General features: G+C 42.8%; 1 protein-coding gene across 3 annotated transcripts in view; it reads left to right on the top strand.

Annotated features, from left to right (window-relative positions):
* pde1cb (phosphodiesterase 1C, calmodulin-dependent b) overlaps window positions 1-18,107 on the top strand; it is a 116,204-nt gene extending 98,097 nt beyond the window's left edge. For 2 of the 3 annotated variants that reach the window (XM_072668700.1, XM_072668702.1), the window contains 7 exons: window positions 1,529-1,649; window positions 4,136-4,217; window positions 5,830-5,950; window positions 8,802-8,974; window positions 10,737-10,961; window positions 11,719-11,781; window positions 13,090-18,107. In XM_072668700.1, the coding sequence (XP_072524801.1) occupies window positions 1,529-1,649; window positions 4,136-4,217; window positions 5,830-5,950; window positions 8,802-8,974; window positions 10,737-10,961; window positions 11,719-11,781; window positions 13,090-13,106 (802 nt within the window). In that variant the 3' untranslated portion in view covers window positions 13,107-18,107. The remainder of the gene's footprint in view (window positions 1-1,528; window positions 1,650-4,135; window positions 4,218-5,829; window positions 5,951-8,801; window positions 8,975-10,736; window positions 10,962-11,718; window positions 11,782-13,089) is intronic. The other variant, XM_072668701.1, reaches the window with a different exon arrangement.
* Window positions 18,108-18,564: the final 457 nt, after the last annotated feature.

An 18,564-nucleotide genomic window follows, 5' to 3' on the forward strand; every position in this document is an offset into this window, starting at 1 on the left:
TCTCTTCTCTTCTCCTCCTTTCTTCTCATTTCTTCTCTTCTCTTCTCTTCTCTTCTCCTTTCTTCTCTTCTCTTCTCTTCTCCTTTCTTCTCCTCTCTTCTCTTCTCTTCTTTTCTCTTCTCTTCTCTTCTCTTCTCTTTTCCTCTCTTCTCTTCTCTTCTCTTCTCTTCTCTTCTCTTTTCCTCTCTTCTCCTCTCTTCTCTTCTCTTCTCTTCTTCTCTCTTCTCTTCTCTTCTCCTTTCTTCTCTTCTCTTCTCTTCTCTTCTCTTCTCCTCTCTTCTTTTCTCTTCTCTTCTCTTCTCTTCTCTTCTCTTCTCTTCTCTTTTCCTCTCTTCTCTTCTCTTCTCTTCTCTTCTCTTTTCCTCTCTTCTCCTCTCTTCTCTTCTCTTCTTCTCTCTTCTCTTCTCCTTTCTTCTCTTCTCTTCTCTTCTCTTCTCTTTTCCTCTCTTCTCCTCTCTTCTCTTTTCCTCTCTTCTCTTCTCTTCTCTTCTCTTCTCTTATCTTCTCTTCTCTTCTCCTTTCTTCTCTTCTCCTCTCTTCTCCTCTCTTCTCTTCTCTTCTCTTCTTTTCTCTTCTCTTCTCTTCTCTTTTCCTTTCTTCTCTTCTTTTCTTTTCTCTTCTCTTCTCTTCTCTTCTCTTCTCTTCTCTTCTCCTTTCTTCTCTTCTCTTCTCTTCTCTTCTCTTCTCTTCTCCTTTCTTCTCTTCTCTTCTCTTCTCTTCTCCTTTCTTCTCTTCTCCTTGCTTCTCTTCTCTTCTCTTCTCTTCTCTTCTCCTTTCTTCTCTTCTCCTCTCTTCTCTTCTTTTCTTTTCTCTTCTCTTCTCTTCTCTTCTCTTCTCTTCTCTTCTCTTCTCCTTTCTTCTCTTCTCTTCTCTTCTCTTTTCCTTTCTTCTCTTCTTTTCTTTTCTCTTCTCTTCTCTTCTCTTCTCTTCTCCTTTCTTCTCTTCTCTTCTCTTCTCTTCTCCTTTCTTCTCTTCTCTTCTCTTCTCCTTTCTTCTCTTCTCCTTGCTTCTCTTCTCTTCTCTCCTCCTTTTTTTTTGTTTCACTCTCTCTTCACTTTTATTCATTTTTTTCCCCATCATTATCTCAGTAATGTTCTCTGACATAAATAATCAACATGATATTTCACTGAACAGACCACATGAAGGAAGCAAAACACATCAACACACAAACAGGTGACGTATTAAATGGATAGAGAAATAAATAAGTCGTAAAATTACATATTGATATTTCCTGTTCTGGGAGTCAGTTCTGTTTTAACAGGAACAAATAAAAGGAGACAGCAGCGAAATGAGAAGAGCCAGAGGCCATAACACTCAGACATGTAACAAATGGTAGACCCAGGCTGGCCATTTCTGAAAGACCTGCTGTGCTTTTTTCTATTACCTGTCAGAAAAAAAATGCTGTCTGATCCCAAACATGCACACACTGCTGGGATGGCGTGCATGGAGTTTATTTGTGACCCAGTTTATTGTGTGTCTGTGTGTGTGTGTGTGTGTGTGTGTGTGTTTGCATGTGTTGCATATACAGAATTGACAAGTCCAAAGCACTGTCTCTGCTGCTACACACGGCCGATATCAGCCACCCGGCAAAGAACTGGGAGCTCCATCACCGCTGGACCACCTCACTACTAGAGGAGTTCTTCAGACAGGTGTGTGTCTGTGTTCTTGTGTGTGTGTACGCATGTGTGTTTGTGTATGTTGTGTGTTAGGTCTATGAGGTATGTTATTACTATAACCGGGTGCTTACACATACTGCATCATTACATATAGGTACATACATATGTGGTAAACATGACATATATTATTATTATTATATACACTATTTGGACAAAAGTATTGGGACACCTGCTCATTTGTAGTTCCTGCTTTTGTTGGAGTAACTGCCTCTACTGTCCAGGAAATAAGGCTTTCTACTCAATTCTGGAGGAGCATTGCTGTGAGGATTTGATTGTATTCAGCGACAAGAACATTACTGCGGTCAGGATGTTGGCCAGCTCATCCCAAAAGTATTGGGTAGAGCACCATCCATCATTCCAGAGAACACAGTTTTCCACAGCTCAATGCTTGGGGGCTTTATACCCCTCTGGCCCATGTCTGGAATTAGGCAGCATGGTGCCCATAGGTTCATGTTTATCTGCTGCAGAGAGGCCTCTTCTATTGGCAGTACTTCTCTACAGGGACTAGTCAAGCTGTGTGTGTGTGTGTGTGTGTGTGTGTGTGTGTGTGTGTGAGCATTTGCACATCTGTGTCAGCAATGGGTGCAACTAACGTAGCTGAATACATTCATTACAAAGGGCGTCCACAAACATTTGGGCATATAGTTTATACACATGGGGCGCATTGTTATTACTCATAGGTCCGTATGTATAGAACAAATATGGGATATATTAGTTTATAAGTTTATATAAGTACTTATTTACAACGTGTGTACAACGTCAGTAGGTGAAACAGCATGTTGTTCTGAGGGTGTTCGCTGTTCAGGAAATGGTGTGGAGCAGCAGATACGGTGTAAGAAACCCCACCACTGCCTCTCTTCTCTAAAGCTGAGTGGGTTCAGGGTTTGTGGGTTTTACCGCTCAGTAAATATGAAACTCTCCAGCTGACTAACTGCTTCTCCAGCTGCCTGTAGCATTTGTGATGCAGTGTGTGTGTGCTGGTGTGTGTGTGTGTATTTACAGTGGATGTATGTCTCTATGTATGTGTATCTGTGTCTGTGTATGTGTGTGTGATATGTTTCTGTGTAATAGAGACAAGAACTAAGAGGCAGATGGGGGAAAGTGTTCCATTTCTGTGTGTGTGAGTGAGAATGAGACTGTGTGTGGGTGTAAGTGTGTAAGTGTCAGCTGTACCACAGGTCTTGTGGCAATACAAAAGTGATGCTTTAACCCTTTATGCAATTTCTTAAAGCAACACTGTCATGCCATGACCTTCACATAGCAGCTTCAGAGTCATGCTGATGCTCCACTGACTGCCGTTCCCACTCCAGGCCAGAATGCTGCTCCTGCACTATGGAACACTGGTGGGGCAGCCTGAGACCTCTCACACTCGTGAGAACTGTGTAACGCTGCGTAATCTGATTCATATTAGTGTAAAATCCTGTGATATTACTTTACCGCCTCAGTCCACATGCTAGCAGTGGTTTTAAAGTAAATGACACTCCTCACCTGCACCTGCTTCAGTGTTCATACCCCTCTAGCCCAGGCCTGGCATTAGGCATGTTTAGGCATCATGTTTATCCGCTGCAGAGAGTCCTATTCAATTGGCAGTACTTCTCTACAGGGACAAGACAAGCTCTGTGTGCATTTGCACATCTATGTCAGCAATGGGTGCAGCCTAAAGTAGCTAAATGCATTCGTTAGAAGGGGTGTCCACATACATTTGGACATACAGTAAAGGTTTTTCTCCAAATGACAATACAAAAACAGCTCTAAAATGCCAGTACCTCACATATTTGTTGGCAGATTTATTAAAGAAACAGCATAATGCACCAGAACAGACCTAAATACAGTGCAAACTCTTTTGTTAGTTAGCAAATTAAAGTAGCATTATGCAAGAATTGATATTTCTTGCTCTTGGGCCCCCCTTACAGCTGGTGTATTTCTGGACATGCTGAGAGATACAGAACCGACACAGAAAGTACAGGATTTTACACCAATTTGACTCAAGTTACACAGCTCTCGCGATCGCTGTTCTGCCCACTTCACCAGAGTTACGTAGTGCAGTTAGCAGTGTGCCGATCCCGGAGTAGTAACGACAGAGATGCTGCTCTCTCTCTATTACAGTCAGTGGAGCTTCACAGTGATTTTGAAGTTGCTATTTTAAGATAAAAAATATTGCATACCGTTGCTTTAATATTATGATGTCTACATTTTTAAAAACCTCCACACTGGAGAGCTTTTGCAAAATCCTCCGTGTGGACTGGAGACCTCAGAGGTCTCAGTTCTGATTCTAGGGACACAACACTGATAGAAGCACCACAATTAAACAAGTCATGATATGATGCAGCATTATTACATGATATAAGGAAGTAGTTCGGGTCCACAGGCCAGATGATCTGCTTCTGAATCGTGGTAGTTTCCTGTAATGTCGAAGTGGTGCTTTAATCTCTTGATCTGTTTTTAATCTGTTTATCCAGGGTGACAAGGAGGCGGAGCTTGGACTGCCTTTCTCACCACTCTGTGACCGCAAGTCCACCATGGTGGCACAGTCGCAGATTGGTGAGTAGCACAATTGCTAACAAAATTTGCCTCTGCATCAGCTAAATGTGGCTAAATGTGGGACTCGGACCACAAGCTGCCCATGACCGCATTTCAGTCTCTCTACTTGACACCCAATCAGAGTGTGGACCATTCTGATTGTTTATTATGAATTATTATTGAATTATTATTATTATTATTACTACAAAAGTTAATGACTACAGTATATTAGTTATGTATATTTTATTACATATTATGATGTATATTGTTGTTCAAAGTACTGAATATTTAATAAAATATTGAATCAGTATATATATATATATATATATATATATATATATATATATATATACAGCTCCGTAAAAAATGAAGAGACCACCCTACATTATCATTCTCTCTGGTTTTACTATTTATAGGCAGTGTGTTTAGAGAAATTAACATTTGCATTATATTTCATAAATGACAACATTTCCCCTAAATTCCAAACAAAAATATTTGTTATTAAGAGCATTTATTTACAGAAATGACAACTGCTCAAAACAACTGCTCAAATAATGGAAATGAATGATTATAATAATTATAATGCAAAGAAGCTATTAACACAGTACTAATATTAGAACTTTTGAAATCACTATGGTGAAATAACCCTGACAGCCAATCACAGCTCTCCTGTCTTGGCAGGCTCTCCACTAGTCTTTCACATTGCTGTTGGGACTTTATGCCATTCATAGACTTCAAATTTAGGTAACTCAGCTTTGTTTGATGAAATGGCGTCTCATCAAAATGAAATTTGATGAGATGCAAATTTAAGAAAAAAAAATTAAGTGGTCTCTTAATTTTTTACAGAGATATATATATATATATATATATATATATACATATATATATATATATATATATATATATATATATATATATATATATCATCGCTCTCCGTTGAAAACCATGCATCTAAAAATGACGACTGTACAGAAGAAGGCAAAATTGTTCTTAATTTCCAATGGAAGTTTATTCTGAGCTATTTAGAGCATTTCTATTGGTCCATTATCCACATGGTGTACAGAAGCAGCTACAGGGTTTAAACCATGGAGAAAACTAAATACGAACAAAAATGGAGATTCATTGTTTTTTATTGGACAGCAGCGATGTGCTGTTTTGCATTAGTACACTCTAAGAAATACGGACCTTACCAATGGTTCTTTGAGCGGTGCCATAGTAGAACCACTTTTAGTTCCATAAAGAACCTGGTGGACCTCATTCACCAACCGTTCTTAAGAAGAAATGTCTTTTCGTAATCCACTTCCACTGTTTTTACGAAGATTCTGACATTCACCAATAGTGACGAGGACAATGGGACCCATCACTATTATTACTAATACACTAAGTATTAGTATATATATATAAGTAAGTATATATATTGGTGAATGAGGTCCCGTGTTTTGTATTAGAAGTGTGTGAAAGTGAAGAACCCTTTAAAAGTCAACACAAGTGAGAGCGAGTGACGCAAATGATCTTCACACTTCACACACCATCTCGATAGTGTCGACATCTCATGGAACCAAAAGTGCTTCATCTATGGCATTGCAGCAGCAGAACTGAGCACTGAGCACTTGTGTGATGTCTCCATATGCAGGCTTCATCGACTTCATCGTCCTTCCCACCTTCACCGTTCTTACGGACATGACGGAGAAGATCGTGACCCCTCTGATCGACGAGGCGGCCCACTCGGGCTTGGCCAGCTTTCGCAGGTCAAGGTCTGGAGTCTTTGGTCCCGTTTGACTGACATTACTGAGAGAGGTTTGCTCGACTGGTTTGCGTTTGCAGGTCATCAGACAGGACGGTTCGAACAGCAAAACGGTTGATTGAATCCATTCAGCTATCAGTGGGGCAGCTTCCGGCCTGGCATCATTATTGCATTGTGGCTAATGCACATTTCACTGCAGAGCGAACACACTGCGATGCAATCACAGCAGTCCGGATATCCGAGCCAAAGGGCTAATCACAAAAGAGTAGCGCAGCCAGACGTGGAGAGAGAGTGACCGCTTGCTGATTCGGCGCAGCGCCTGCTGGAATTACGATGCAGATTTGTGCTGATTAAACAATGGGGCTGGCGTGCATAATCACTCTCCTAATTCAGACAGCAGCTTTTGCTATATAGTGGCTGACTATGGCTTAATAAGACTGCCCGTGTGCCTCGACCCGTGTTAAGTTGTTCAGCAGTCTCAAATGAATTTGCTTATGTGCTTTCTGATGCTCTGTGGCAGGCTGCTATCTCTGAAAGTGGACGAAAGTACATTGCATTGTAATGTATTGCCTAGGCTTGGGCGGTATAACGGTAATACCATATGTACGGTTCCTCAAAACGAGGCCTGTGTTTTAAAATTCAAATTTCTCTTCTGTATCTATCTAGTACACGGCCAAATAAGCTAATCCCCCCATGTGCATATAAGACAGACACAGGGTGGGGGCGCTGTAGGTGATGTCACACCCAGATGTCCTAGTCTACTCAATGTGCCTAAAAAAACAATCTCCAATCAATCTCCATCTGCAGGTTAGGACTCCCCATTCTCAGACTTCTAATCATGGAAGACTGTGGTGTTGATGGGATTGAAACAGGCAGTTAGACAGTCGCTCCACTCTAGAGCTGTGAAGCAGTGTACATTCCTGTGTCTGAGAGAGACGGGGCAGGTAAATTTACTCAGAACTGGGTTTTAATGGAGTGTCATTTCACAGCTCTAGACCGGCCCTGTGGTCTAACTGCTAATCAACAACGAGGAGGAGATGAGTTCAGATCCCTATGAGGCCTCAGAGATCCATTGTCAGAAGCCTCCTAGTCTGGGGACGTTATATGATAAGGGGAGTTCTAACCTACCAGATGGGAATAAACAGTAAACAGATTGAGGGGGCGGAGCCATAGACTAAACAACTTACACAGTCTTGAATCAGATTTAAACAGCGGCAGCTCATTTACTGATTATTTTGATGCTCAGCTCAGTATGTGTTGCGGATTAAACTGAGATGCAGAAGTAAGAAATGTGAGGTAGGTGAACGCCTAACCAAATGAAATGCCCTGTAGTTGGCCGGACTTTACCTGTTGTAGTTTTACTTTGTGTTGTCCAATACTGCTACCAGTGTCTGCTGATATCGGTCTCCTTTAGAGACAACTAAGCCTTCGCTGAGCTATTTTTAATTGCAGCGCTAAATATGAGCATCTGAAAGTGTCATGCTCAGACACTCTGTCTCCCCATAGGAAGTAATGCATACAGTGCTGTGCAGAGAGACCCTTCATTTGCTTAATTTCCAGACAAAACAGCAATAAAGACTGAGGTCTGTAAGCCTGACAGGGCCCAGGTTGGGTTTAGGTTGGGTTCAGGTTGGATTTAGGTTGGGTTCAGGTTGGGTTCGGGTTGGGTTCGGGTTGGGTTAAGGTTGGGTTAAGGTTGGGTTCAGGTTGGGTTCAGGTTGGGTTTAGGTTGGGTTTAGGTTGGGCCCAGGTTGGGTTCAGGTTCATTTTGTGGCGTTTGCTTTCTCTGCTTTCCCTCTTGCGACTCTTGGGACCTGCGCTCTCTCTCTCTTTTTTAATCTTCCTCGTCTTCTTTCTCTTTTTATGTCTCTTGCTCTTTGTCTCTCTTGTGCGCGCACACACACTTTTCCTCCCTCTCTCTCTCTCTCTATATATATATATATATATATATATATATATATATATATATATATATATATATATATATATATATGTCTCGCACACTTTCCCCTCTCTCTTTCTCGTTTTCTTGCACACTCTTTCTCTGTGTCTTACTCTCACTCTCACTTACTCTTTTCTGTCTCTCGCGCTCTGGCTTTCTTGCTTGTGGGGGTGCACTCTCTCTGTCTCTCTTTTTTGTCCTCTGTCTCTTTATGTCTCTCACTCTCTCTCACGCTCTGTCTCTGGATAAGAGCATCTGCTAAATGCCTGAAATGTCTCATACTGTCTGTCTCTCGCTCTTGGGCTCACACACACTCTCTCATCCTCTTTTTTGTTCTCTTACACTCTCTCTCTTTCTCTTTCTTACTCTGTCTCTTTTCTGTCTCGCGCTCTCTGTCACTTGAGCGCTCTCTATCACTTGAGCACACACACTCTCTCCGTTTTCCTTTTCCTTTCCTCCCTTTCTGTCTATGTCTCTTTCTCGCTCTCTCTCTCTGTCTCTGTCTTTTACTCTTTCTCGTTGTCTTGCATGCTCTCTTTCTCTCTGTCTCTGTCTCACTCTCTGTCTCTCTGCCTCTCTCTCTCTTTTTCTCTCTCTCTCTCTTTCTTTGTCCCTGTCTCCTTTTCTTTCTCTCTCTTTTTTCACTCTCTGTCTCTCATGCTTTTTGGCCGCTCTCTCCCTCTCTCTTTTTCTGTGTCCCGCTCTTTGTCTCTTTCTGTCCTTTAAGCTACTGCGTTAGAGCTGTGTCCTCCCATCCAATGTATCCAATTACCTGAACATGCCTTAGCTGCTCAGCACCTGTCTCACTCATGTCCATCTTAAATGGCTACAGGTAGGGCTGCTGAGTGGGGCAACTGTCTAAGTGTTGGTCCTATCAGCGTGACATCATCAGTTGTGTCCTCTTGTTGTGTCCCTGCAGTCTGAGCAACATCACTGGGGAGGGGAAGCGGAGCAGTATGAACAGCGCAGCCTCAGAGAGCAGCGCCGCCCACAACTGCTCCCTGCTGGCCGTCGACCTCAAGCACTTCAAGGCCATCTGGAACGAGCAGGTCTACCTGAACCGGGAGAGATGGAAGGCTCGCGCTGACAAAGGTGTGCTAACACACGCAGCTTGGACTTGAGTAGTAGTACACTATATAGCCAAAAGTATTGGGACACTCATTCATCATTTCTTCCAAAACCAAGGGTATTAAAAAGAGTTGAGCGTGCTTTTGTTGGAGTAACTGTCTTTACGGCCTCTAAGGCTTTCTAGTAGATTCTGGAGGAGCCCTGATGTGAGGATTTGATTGCACTGAGGTCAGGCTGTTGGATGATCACCTCCTCAATTCATCCCAAAAGTACTGGATGGGGCACCAATCATCATTCCAGAGAACACAGTTCTTCCACTGCTCCACAGCTCAATGCTGGGGGTCTTTATACCCCTTTAGTCCAGGCCAGGCATTAGGCATCATGGTGCCAATAGGCTCATGTTGATCTGCTCAAGAGAGTCTGATTCTATTCTATTGGCAGTACTTCTTCACAGGACTAGGCAAGCTGTGTGTGTTTGTGTGTGTGTGTGCATCTGTGTCAGCAATGCGTGCAGCTTAACGTAGCTGAATGCATTCATTAGAAGGGGTGTCCATAAATATTTGGACATCTAGATTTTTTCCTGAGTCATTTTGGAGCATGTCTATTAGTGCATTCATCATGACACTCTGACACCATGTAAAGAAGAACTACCAGACTGAAATTAGATACAAGGATTATCAAATTAAAATAATTGTAGAAGGTAAGTGGGAATGAATGAATTAGTAAAACACAGGGCAGTTAAACACAAGGATGAATCTTGTTTAATTAACTCCACTAATAAGAGGATTTCATTAAAACATTGAAAAGTCTAATAATGTACTCTACAGACAATTAACCCCCTAAACCCTAGTCCTGTTATTCAGCCATTGTCCTAAAGGCGTATTAATGCCACTCTCTAAGCAGTGTCGAGAAAAACACTTATATATAAAACTCGTTTTGCTCAGAGAGTGGCATTAATAATAATAATAATAATAATAATAATAATAATAATACCCCTCTCTAAGCAAAACCAGTTCAATACAGCAGTTTTTCTCAACCCTGGTCCTGGAGGCACCCTGTAGATTCTGTAGATGTCCTGCAGATTTTAGTGGACTCCCTGCTTTTTCACACCCCCTGTAACTCTGAAAGGGCTTGTTAAAGAGCTGATTCGCTGAGTCAGGTGTTTTGGGAGCAGTGAAAGCACAAAAATGTGCAGGGCAGGGTGGCTCCAGGACCTCCAGGCTTCTGAGGGGAACACTGCTGTATAGTACTGAAAAAGGGGTTCCTTAACTTTGATCTTCTTGGTGCTACACAGAACCAGTGTTAAAGGTTCTGTAAAAAGGGTTCTCCTGTATTTGAAGAGCCATATAACCAGGCTAATGAAGCCATGTACAGTGCCTAGGTTCTGTATAGAATTTATAAGAGTGTACGAGTTTGGTAATGACTCTGAAACTCACATGTTATGTAAAGAAACCTTGTATCTCCAAAAAAGTAGCAAAAAACCTGCCTTACTTTCAATGGAAGTCACAATTTCTACAGGTCCATTTATCATGACATTTGTACACAATGTAAAGAACAACTGCCAGATTCCAATTATGTCATAAAGTGAAAAACTACTAAATTTAAGATACAAGGCTTTTTTGCATGACCAAGGTATGAAAGAGTGAAGGTGGGGGAAAAGGTGAGGAGGCCTTATTAGAGTATATGCTTTCTGATAGTGACTGATTATTAAGCTATAAGATTCATAACAGAATAATAGATTCCGTTTAAATTAGGGTTAAACTCTCTGTCTCTCTCCCTCATTCAGAGATGGAGGAGAAGGTCAAACGTGAGGCAGAGGAGAAGGCTCAGCTGGAGGAGGCAGCAGCAAGCCACGAGGGACACACAGAGCCAGAGACACAGCAGCCAGAACCAAAGAGCAAGGGGTCGGACCAGGATGACCCACAGCCTGGGGGAGTGAGTGGACCTCCGGAGGAAAGCCCCCACGATGGAAATGCGCAGAACAAGGAGGGCAGCAAGCAACTACACAACGGTAGCTGCTTTCATGTTAATGGTTATGATAACTAGCACTGACGTGTGTATTACAATGATATAGGACTTGTCAGCAATGATGCAAAATGTACATAATAAAATATAATAATAATAATAATAATAATAATAATAATAATAATCCTCCAGTCCATCCATTCATCTTCTTATCTACTTCTTCTTGGTCAGGGTGGTTGTAAGTCTAGAGCCTACCTAAAGTCAAAAGGCAAATAATAATAATAATAATAATAATAATAATAATAATAATTGTAATTCACCCCCCCATCCTAATACCCTTTCCACCCACCCATTCATCTTCTTATCCAATTCTTCCTGGTAAGGCATCTTCACCCACCCTTCCAAGTGAACACCCACCCACCTTTCCACTCAACAACCCACCCTTCCAACCAACCACCCACCCACCCACTAACCGACTCATCTACCCTCACATCCGCCTCTCACCCATGCATTCACCCTTCCAACCACTCACCCACCCTTCCACTGAACCCCCTCCCTTCCACCCAACAACCAACCCTTTAGCACAAACCTTCCACCCACCCTTCCACCACCCCATGCACCCCCATTCACCCGTCCTTCCACCCAGCCACCCACACTTCCAACATTGGGCTAAAAATAACATATAAATAATAATAATAATAATTGACATTGATAGTCACAGATCCACAGCTGTAGACCATGCCACCATCATTTACAGTATGTACTGTCCTGTCAGAGTGATGACACTGTTCTGTTAAAAACAGGGGAGGTGTCGGAGGAGCTGGGGTCACCAGGGAGTGATGAAGGGGAGGACAAAGCACTCAAAGGTATCACAACCGCTGTAACGCGCACTGTACTGATCTTGAATCAGCCATTATTGTGTCTCATAGTAGCAGTAGGTGTTTGCTATCCTCTAACCGTTCATCGGTAGTCAGCTTCGGACCACAGAGCCACCCTCTGCTAGGTATTACTGGGTGATTTGACCCACACACAGTCTACAATAGACCCTGACGTGTGTAAAAACCCAACAGCATCAGCGTCACTGCTGTGATGGCAATGATCCACTGGCCAAATAATATCTGGCCACTAGTGGTCCTGTGGTCAGAAATTGAGCAATAATGAATGGTGTAAAGGTGCTGACAGACTGTGCAGCAGCAGATGGGCAGTGCAGCACTCTGTAATTGCACGCCTTTACAGTGGACCTGCTGTATAAGGAAGGTGGAAATTGGAAAGTGGCCATTGAGTGGACATACAAGGTTGGAGTTTGGAATAACGAGTGGGTGGAGAGTGTAAATATTGTACTGTTGTATTGAGGGTATGTCCACTGCAGAAATGTATAAGAGCAGTGGGGAAACATGATGATTTTAGGCCATTTGTATTGGTTTGTCAGGGTTTCTATGTGTCCTGGAAAATCTGGAAAACCCAGAAATTTACCCAGAAACTTCTGGAAAATGAGAAAATTGTGGGAAGTGTCCTGGAAAGGTTGACCTATTGATCCACTGAGATTGCAAATTTTAGCTGTAGATGCCATATTAGTTAAAGTTTTAAGGTTGCACACAGGGCCACCATATAAGATGGCTGGGTTAGGACCACTCTAAGGCCCTGTGACTGACCGGGGCCCTAATTGAGTATTTTGGCAGGATTGTTGGGGTTGTGGGATTCAGTGTAATATCTTTTCATGGGGCCCAATATTCCTTGCAGTGCAAGAACTGTCTGCATGGTTATATGGCAGATACACCACCACCATGTTTAACAGTTTTTAAGGGTATACAGCATATACAGCCATTCATTAACACCACCTCCTTGCCTAAACTCTCCCTTACTGTCCATTCTGTCAGCTCCACTGACCATATAGGAGCTTAGGAGGAGCTATTGGAGGACTGACCCCCCCACAGAGCAGCTAGTATTATTTGGGGGTTCGGTCAGCATTCTCAGCACCGCAGTGACACTGACTGACATGGTGGTGGCGAGTTTTTAATGCTGCTGGAGTATTTAAAACCTCACTGTCCACTCTATCAGACACTCCTATCTAGTTGGTCCACCTTGTCGATGTAGGTAAAGTCAGAGACAGAAGCTCTGCTACACAGTTTGTATTGGTCAGTCTCTTAACAGTTCATTCCCTCTTCTGCTTACAGACACTGAAGGGGACTAGCCTGGCCTGTTGGTGGACTCTGACTGTGGCCAGGCCGCTGTGCTGTACACTTGCCTTCCTGCTCCTCTCCAATGGCCTGAGGAATGTTACTGAAGTTCCACAGCGCCCTCTGCTGGACGCAGCCCTTGCTTATGATGTCTGCTTTCCGGCCTTCTGTCTTCTTTCTTTCTTTTGCTCTTTCTTTCTGTCTTTTTTGGAAGGCCATCGGCTTGCAGTCTTTCTTCAGTGACTCCGGAGTTGGTTCTCGGCAGACGGCCAGCGTGTGAGGAGGCCGGGAGGCGGATACCACCTCTGTTTTCTTTTGTGCGCTCTTGTCTATTTGCCTGGAAATTTGCAAAGCAGAGCATGGCAGCCTGCTTCACCCCCATTGGATTGTTTTCCGCCCATTTGTTGCCCTTAAAAGAAACACATTGGGGGGGTGTGTCTTCCTGTATGTTGATACCCCTTTTCTTTTGCCCTTTTTTAATCCCTACATTCTTTTACTGGTTGATTTCTTGTCTGTTTCCAGCGTTTTTCCATCGGTGGCAGGTCTCTTCTGTTCCAATGGCTTTGTTTCACCTTGTTCATTTCATAGTCTATTTATTATTTCACAGCTTCACGTCTGCTCAGCAGCCTCGAACTCAAAACACGGCTCTTCCTAATTCTGCCCGGTTGCCTATATTGTGAGCCACGTTGCGAGAGGTGTTCACGGAGACAGACTGAATGAATGGCATTTAACTATATTAATATTATTTGTACGCTTTTTTTTAAGCAAACTAAGTATAATATCACTCATTGCCCAATCTGATACCACCTCCAGACATTCTATGCGGAAATCTGATATATGACAAATGGCCGATGTCTCTAGGTTATTAATTCATGTTAGAAATATTTTACTGGGCTCTGAGTCGTCCGGCGGACTAAGGCGCTCCCACTATGACCAGGGGATCGCTCTGAATCCCGGGTCATGCTGCCTGCCATCAGCAGCTGGAGCCTGAGAGAGCTCACTCTCTCTCCCCCCATTGCTTCAGTGTGCTGCGGTCTGGCATGGGCGTCTCCTAGCTGATGCATCAGAGCTGGGTACCCAGTGCTTTTCTCTGAGCCTGCTGGTTTCCTGGTGATGTTGCATCGGTGGCTGAATGCACATGTGTCAGAGTTCGGTATATAATATATAATATAAATAAATGTATTTATTTATATTATATATTATATTTAGTTACACCACCATATATGATGTTCACCATATATATATATTATTAAATATATGCCGGATCATTTATGATACACAGTAGGCGCATATATGGCCATATATCAGATTTCCATATGGGATATAGGATGGGTGGTATAGGATACATGTCAACAGCAAATCCGAGGCACTCTTAACTGAACTCTTAATCAGATGTAGTGACGATATGCATATGAAAACGGACACCCATGCTAAATTTGCAGCTGTGTTAATGGAATATGCATTAGGCCTTGCGTACGCCTCCCGGTCTGATGATGGAGTGTCGTTTATAAATGTGCTTTATTATTACATCCCCGGTGTAACCCAGCGCACACCGACGACATTAGCGCTCCTTTAGTGCAACACAGTGGTTCGGTTGCAATACCATGCTTGTACAGCTAATAGAGGACATGCGATATTAACCCACTGGCTGTGTATATGTATTTATATTGTATATTGACACACCTGTGGTTAGGCCTACGCTTTGATAAGTGAGAAAAGCTCTATGAAGTGGCAGTATTCCCTGATTCCCTCCGCTGTCCCTCTTTTAGTACGCCTGAATCTCAACGGACGTGGTTTCCCACCTCCTTCCTACTGCAGTGGTGTAACTAACGCTCAGAGTAAACACATAGTGAGTGACTCATCTGGCTCTTCTGTGCAGCAGATGCCTTTAAAATGGCCTGTTTCTGTTGACGGCAGCGAACAAGACCGTCACGCCGGACAAAGAAGGACAAAGAAAAAAAAATCTATTAGTAGCAACAACAGTCATTTAACCGCAGCGTAAGTAATCGTGCATTTGAACCACACCACTGTGCATCGTCGGCAATATTTACACCGATTTCTCCACCTGTTCTCTGGAAATACCTCTTCTTTCTTGCTCTCCTGTCCTTTTTTGTCCTGAGTAGAGTCGCTGACCTCTTCTGACCTTTCTATTGTATAACGTACCGACTATATTATGCATTTAAAAAACATACTACAACTACAATGTCATATGATAACACTGAGGGCCTGCTTGCTGGTACATTTGTAATTAATGGTGATTTGTGGATTCCTAGGTTCTCCTGTATGTAGTTTTTTTTTTTTTTGGTTTGGTTTTTGTCGTGTACAGCATTTACTCCTGTTACCATATCCGTAAGGCCTGAATTAGCATTTGTAAATAAACTGTATAGTTTCTTTAGTTGGGATATATTTTTTTTATCTGTACAATTGTGTCCAACTGTACACACCTATTAGTAAATAATGTATGTACATTTTGCTTTGGTTTGAGTGACGAGAACAAATCACAAGCACTGACTGGTGAGATTCAGCTTTTTAAAGAAAGGCGCGACGGCCGTTTGACCTAATATACAATTGCATAAGCATGTGGCGTTAAAGGGGAAGTTCACCTGATTTTCAAAACTGCTGAATAATTCAGTCCTGAGATGTGAACACAGTCATTCTGCGTGGATTTGATGTGAAATGCTCCGTTGCAGAGAAACGTCCTGACTAAGATTACGGTACAGTGGTGGGGAATGGAACCAGGCTTCACAATGTTATTTTCCAAAATGACCAGTGATCCCTAACATTGCTAATGAGTTTTATATGTGATGGTGATTATGACATTCTCTAAAAAAAAAAACCAAAACCTGGTATATCTGTAAAAAAAGGTGTGTTATTTGGGGATTACTTTAGTGTATTGCTGTGTATGGTCTATCACTCCGCCATGAATGTATGTTTTAGGCCTAAGCATTACCTCCATGGATAACATGCTTATGTGGGGTCTGTATGGGTTGCCCAACTGTCAACCAAAAAGTTTCGTCCATAGGTTCCATCTAGGCCCCACCAGGGTCAGTGATGGGATCAGGAGGGATTATACATGGGCCCTATCTGAGTTTTACTCTGTACATTGGGGCCTAAATGGGACCCATGTGTGATTAAGATGGGCTGTAACGATTGGGTCATTTTGGGAAGCCCAGCTGGGTCCCAATGACAACACATGCACAAACTCACTCAGAGCCTGTGCCCTCCTGGAACCCACCTAGCCCACATTCCATCGATGTGAGCCCCACATGAACATGTTGGCTGGCTCAGAACAATGTCTCAGACACCCAGATGCTTTTAGTTCAATAGCTATCTGTGATGCAGCTTTCAGACGTCTGATTCCATTCACCACCACTGTGAGGCACTCTTTAACCCCCTTAAGCACCAAAACCACAGAACTTTCCTTAAGATTTTCTTAAAAACAGCTTCACCCTCAGATGACAGATGGCAGACGGTTTCTTTAGAGTTGTGTTTTGGCTGAATCATCTTTGATCTGTGTGCTGTGGTGCATCAAGGAAATGATAAAAGGCTAATAATGTCATATAATACAAGGTCATACTGTGAAAATAGGCCTCTGAGATTCATCGTCAGCTATCTTGACTTTCCTCCGGAATTCACTAGATCCTCGGAATTACATGATCATGCTACAAGCGAGCTAACTGAAGGCTGCTACTGCCAAAGAAGCTTTACTATCAAGCTTGCTGTTTAACATGGGCTGTTATGATGGATATGTCTGGTCTAATGATGTCAGACCAGCCCTGGAGTGTTAGCTCACACTTAGGGATTATTCGTATTCCAGATTTAGTGGATCTACTGATAGCATGTTGATCATTAAAAAGGGAGAACGCTGGTTTAGGCCTGGAGTTCCTATTTTAGACGTGATGCTGATGACAAAAAGCCCACACAGCTTCAGAAATCTATATACTTAAAAACTTTAGGACATTAATTATATAAAATTATATATAATGAATCATATATTAATATAGAATGTATTGGTAATTATAAATGGCAATATATAGATTTACATTTATTAAATACCTCCAAAATAAGATTTTAGAGGAGGAGGAAAGTCAATGGAATGGAGGTCTTAACCCAAGTAATTTTGGAGCATTTCTATTGGTCCATTCATAATTATTTTTTTTTATTTAAACAGCTCAGTGTCCACAGAGTGTCTGTCAGACCACGTAAAGTTACAGAGCGGGGTCTGGTCCGAGTGCTGATCTCAGAGCAGAGTGCAGAAAAGCCTCCAACTGACTCAATAACTGCAGAACTCCAGACCTGCTGCTGCTGGTAGAGCTTAGAGCAAAGAGCAAAAGCTCTTGTAGGTGTAACGTGCAAGTGTCCCAATACTTTTGTCCATATAATGTATCTGCATATTTGGCCTTGTATCAGATTTTCATGTGGGATACTAAACAAATGCAGTCAGTGTACTTGTCCACCAGAGGGCGCCTAGTGAACAGCACAGACAGTGGCTCAAGAGTGAGCAGCTCTTCTCGGCTCTTCATGGGCTTGATGGCCTACAAAGCAGAGGAGGAACTTCCCCTGTATTCCCTTAAAATCTCACAAGTACTCTTTCCTGGAGGAATTTCAAGTCAATCGTTTTAATCCCTGGCACTTTTCCAGCACACAGCACAAATACGGATTCTAATAAAATTTCCAATTGATTTGAATGGCTTTATTTTGATGGATTACTGGACGGTTCATGCGTTTGTGTTTGTGATTTGTTCCGAAGCTCCTAACACTGTAAATCCTGCCTACATGTGATCATGCTAGGTTCTTAAAACTGGGACAGGTGAATGTTTGAACATTTTAATGAAGCTTTGGAGTGTGTGTGTGTGTGTGTGTGTGTGTGTGTGTGTGTGTGTGTGTGTGTGTGTGTATGGGGTGTGTGCATGAGTCTGGGTGTGTATAGGTGTGTGTGAGGGTGTGCATGTGAGCTGATAATGTGCAATTCTAAACGCTGACACTGTGATGTGTGGTGTGTGTAGAAGTCTGTATGATGGGAGGGAGGGAGGGAGAGAGAGAGAGAGAGAGAGAGAGTCTGAATCCATTGCGCTCTGTGACTGCACAGCCATCGTCCACAATAAACATGAACTCAAAGGGCTCAGAACAAAAGCGCCTCTTTTCCTTCCAGTGTGTGTGTGTGTGTGTGTGTGTGTGTGTGTGTGTGCATGAGCTGTGGGAGCCAAATCCTGACCCTACCATCTGTGAGCCTCAGCAGAAATGGAGCTCCTTTAACTGTCCTGTGCCTCAGCTTTCTGTTCTTGGCGGACAGAAGTGGAACCTGACCTGGACTGTCAGGTTCTGTCAGGTTCTGTCAGGTTCTGCCAGGTTCTGCCAAGCATGTCCTAAAGGGGTATAAAGCCCCCCAGCATTGAGCTGTGGAGCAGTGGAACACATGTGCTCCATCCAGTACTTTTGGGATTGGGAGTTAGGGAATTAGGGGTTAGGTAG

The sequence above is a fragment of the Salminus brasiliensis genome, chromosome 23 (genome assembly GCF_030463535.1).
Source record: "Salminus brasiliensis chromosome 23, fSalBra1.hap2, whole genome shotgun sequence".
NCBI classification, from domain to species: domain Eukaryota; kingdom Metazoa; phylum Chordata; class Actinopteri; order Characiformes; family Bryconidae; genus Salminus; species Salminus brasiliensis.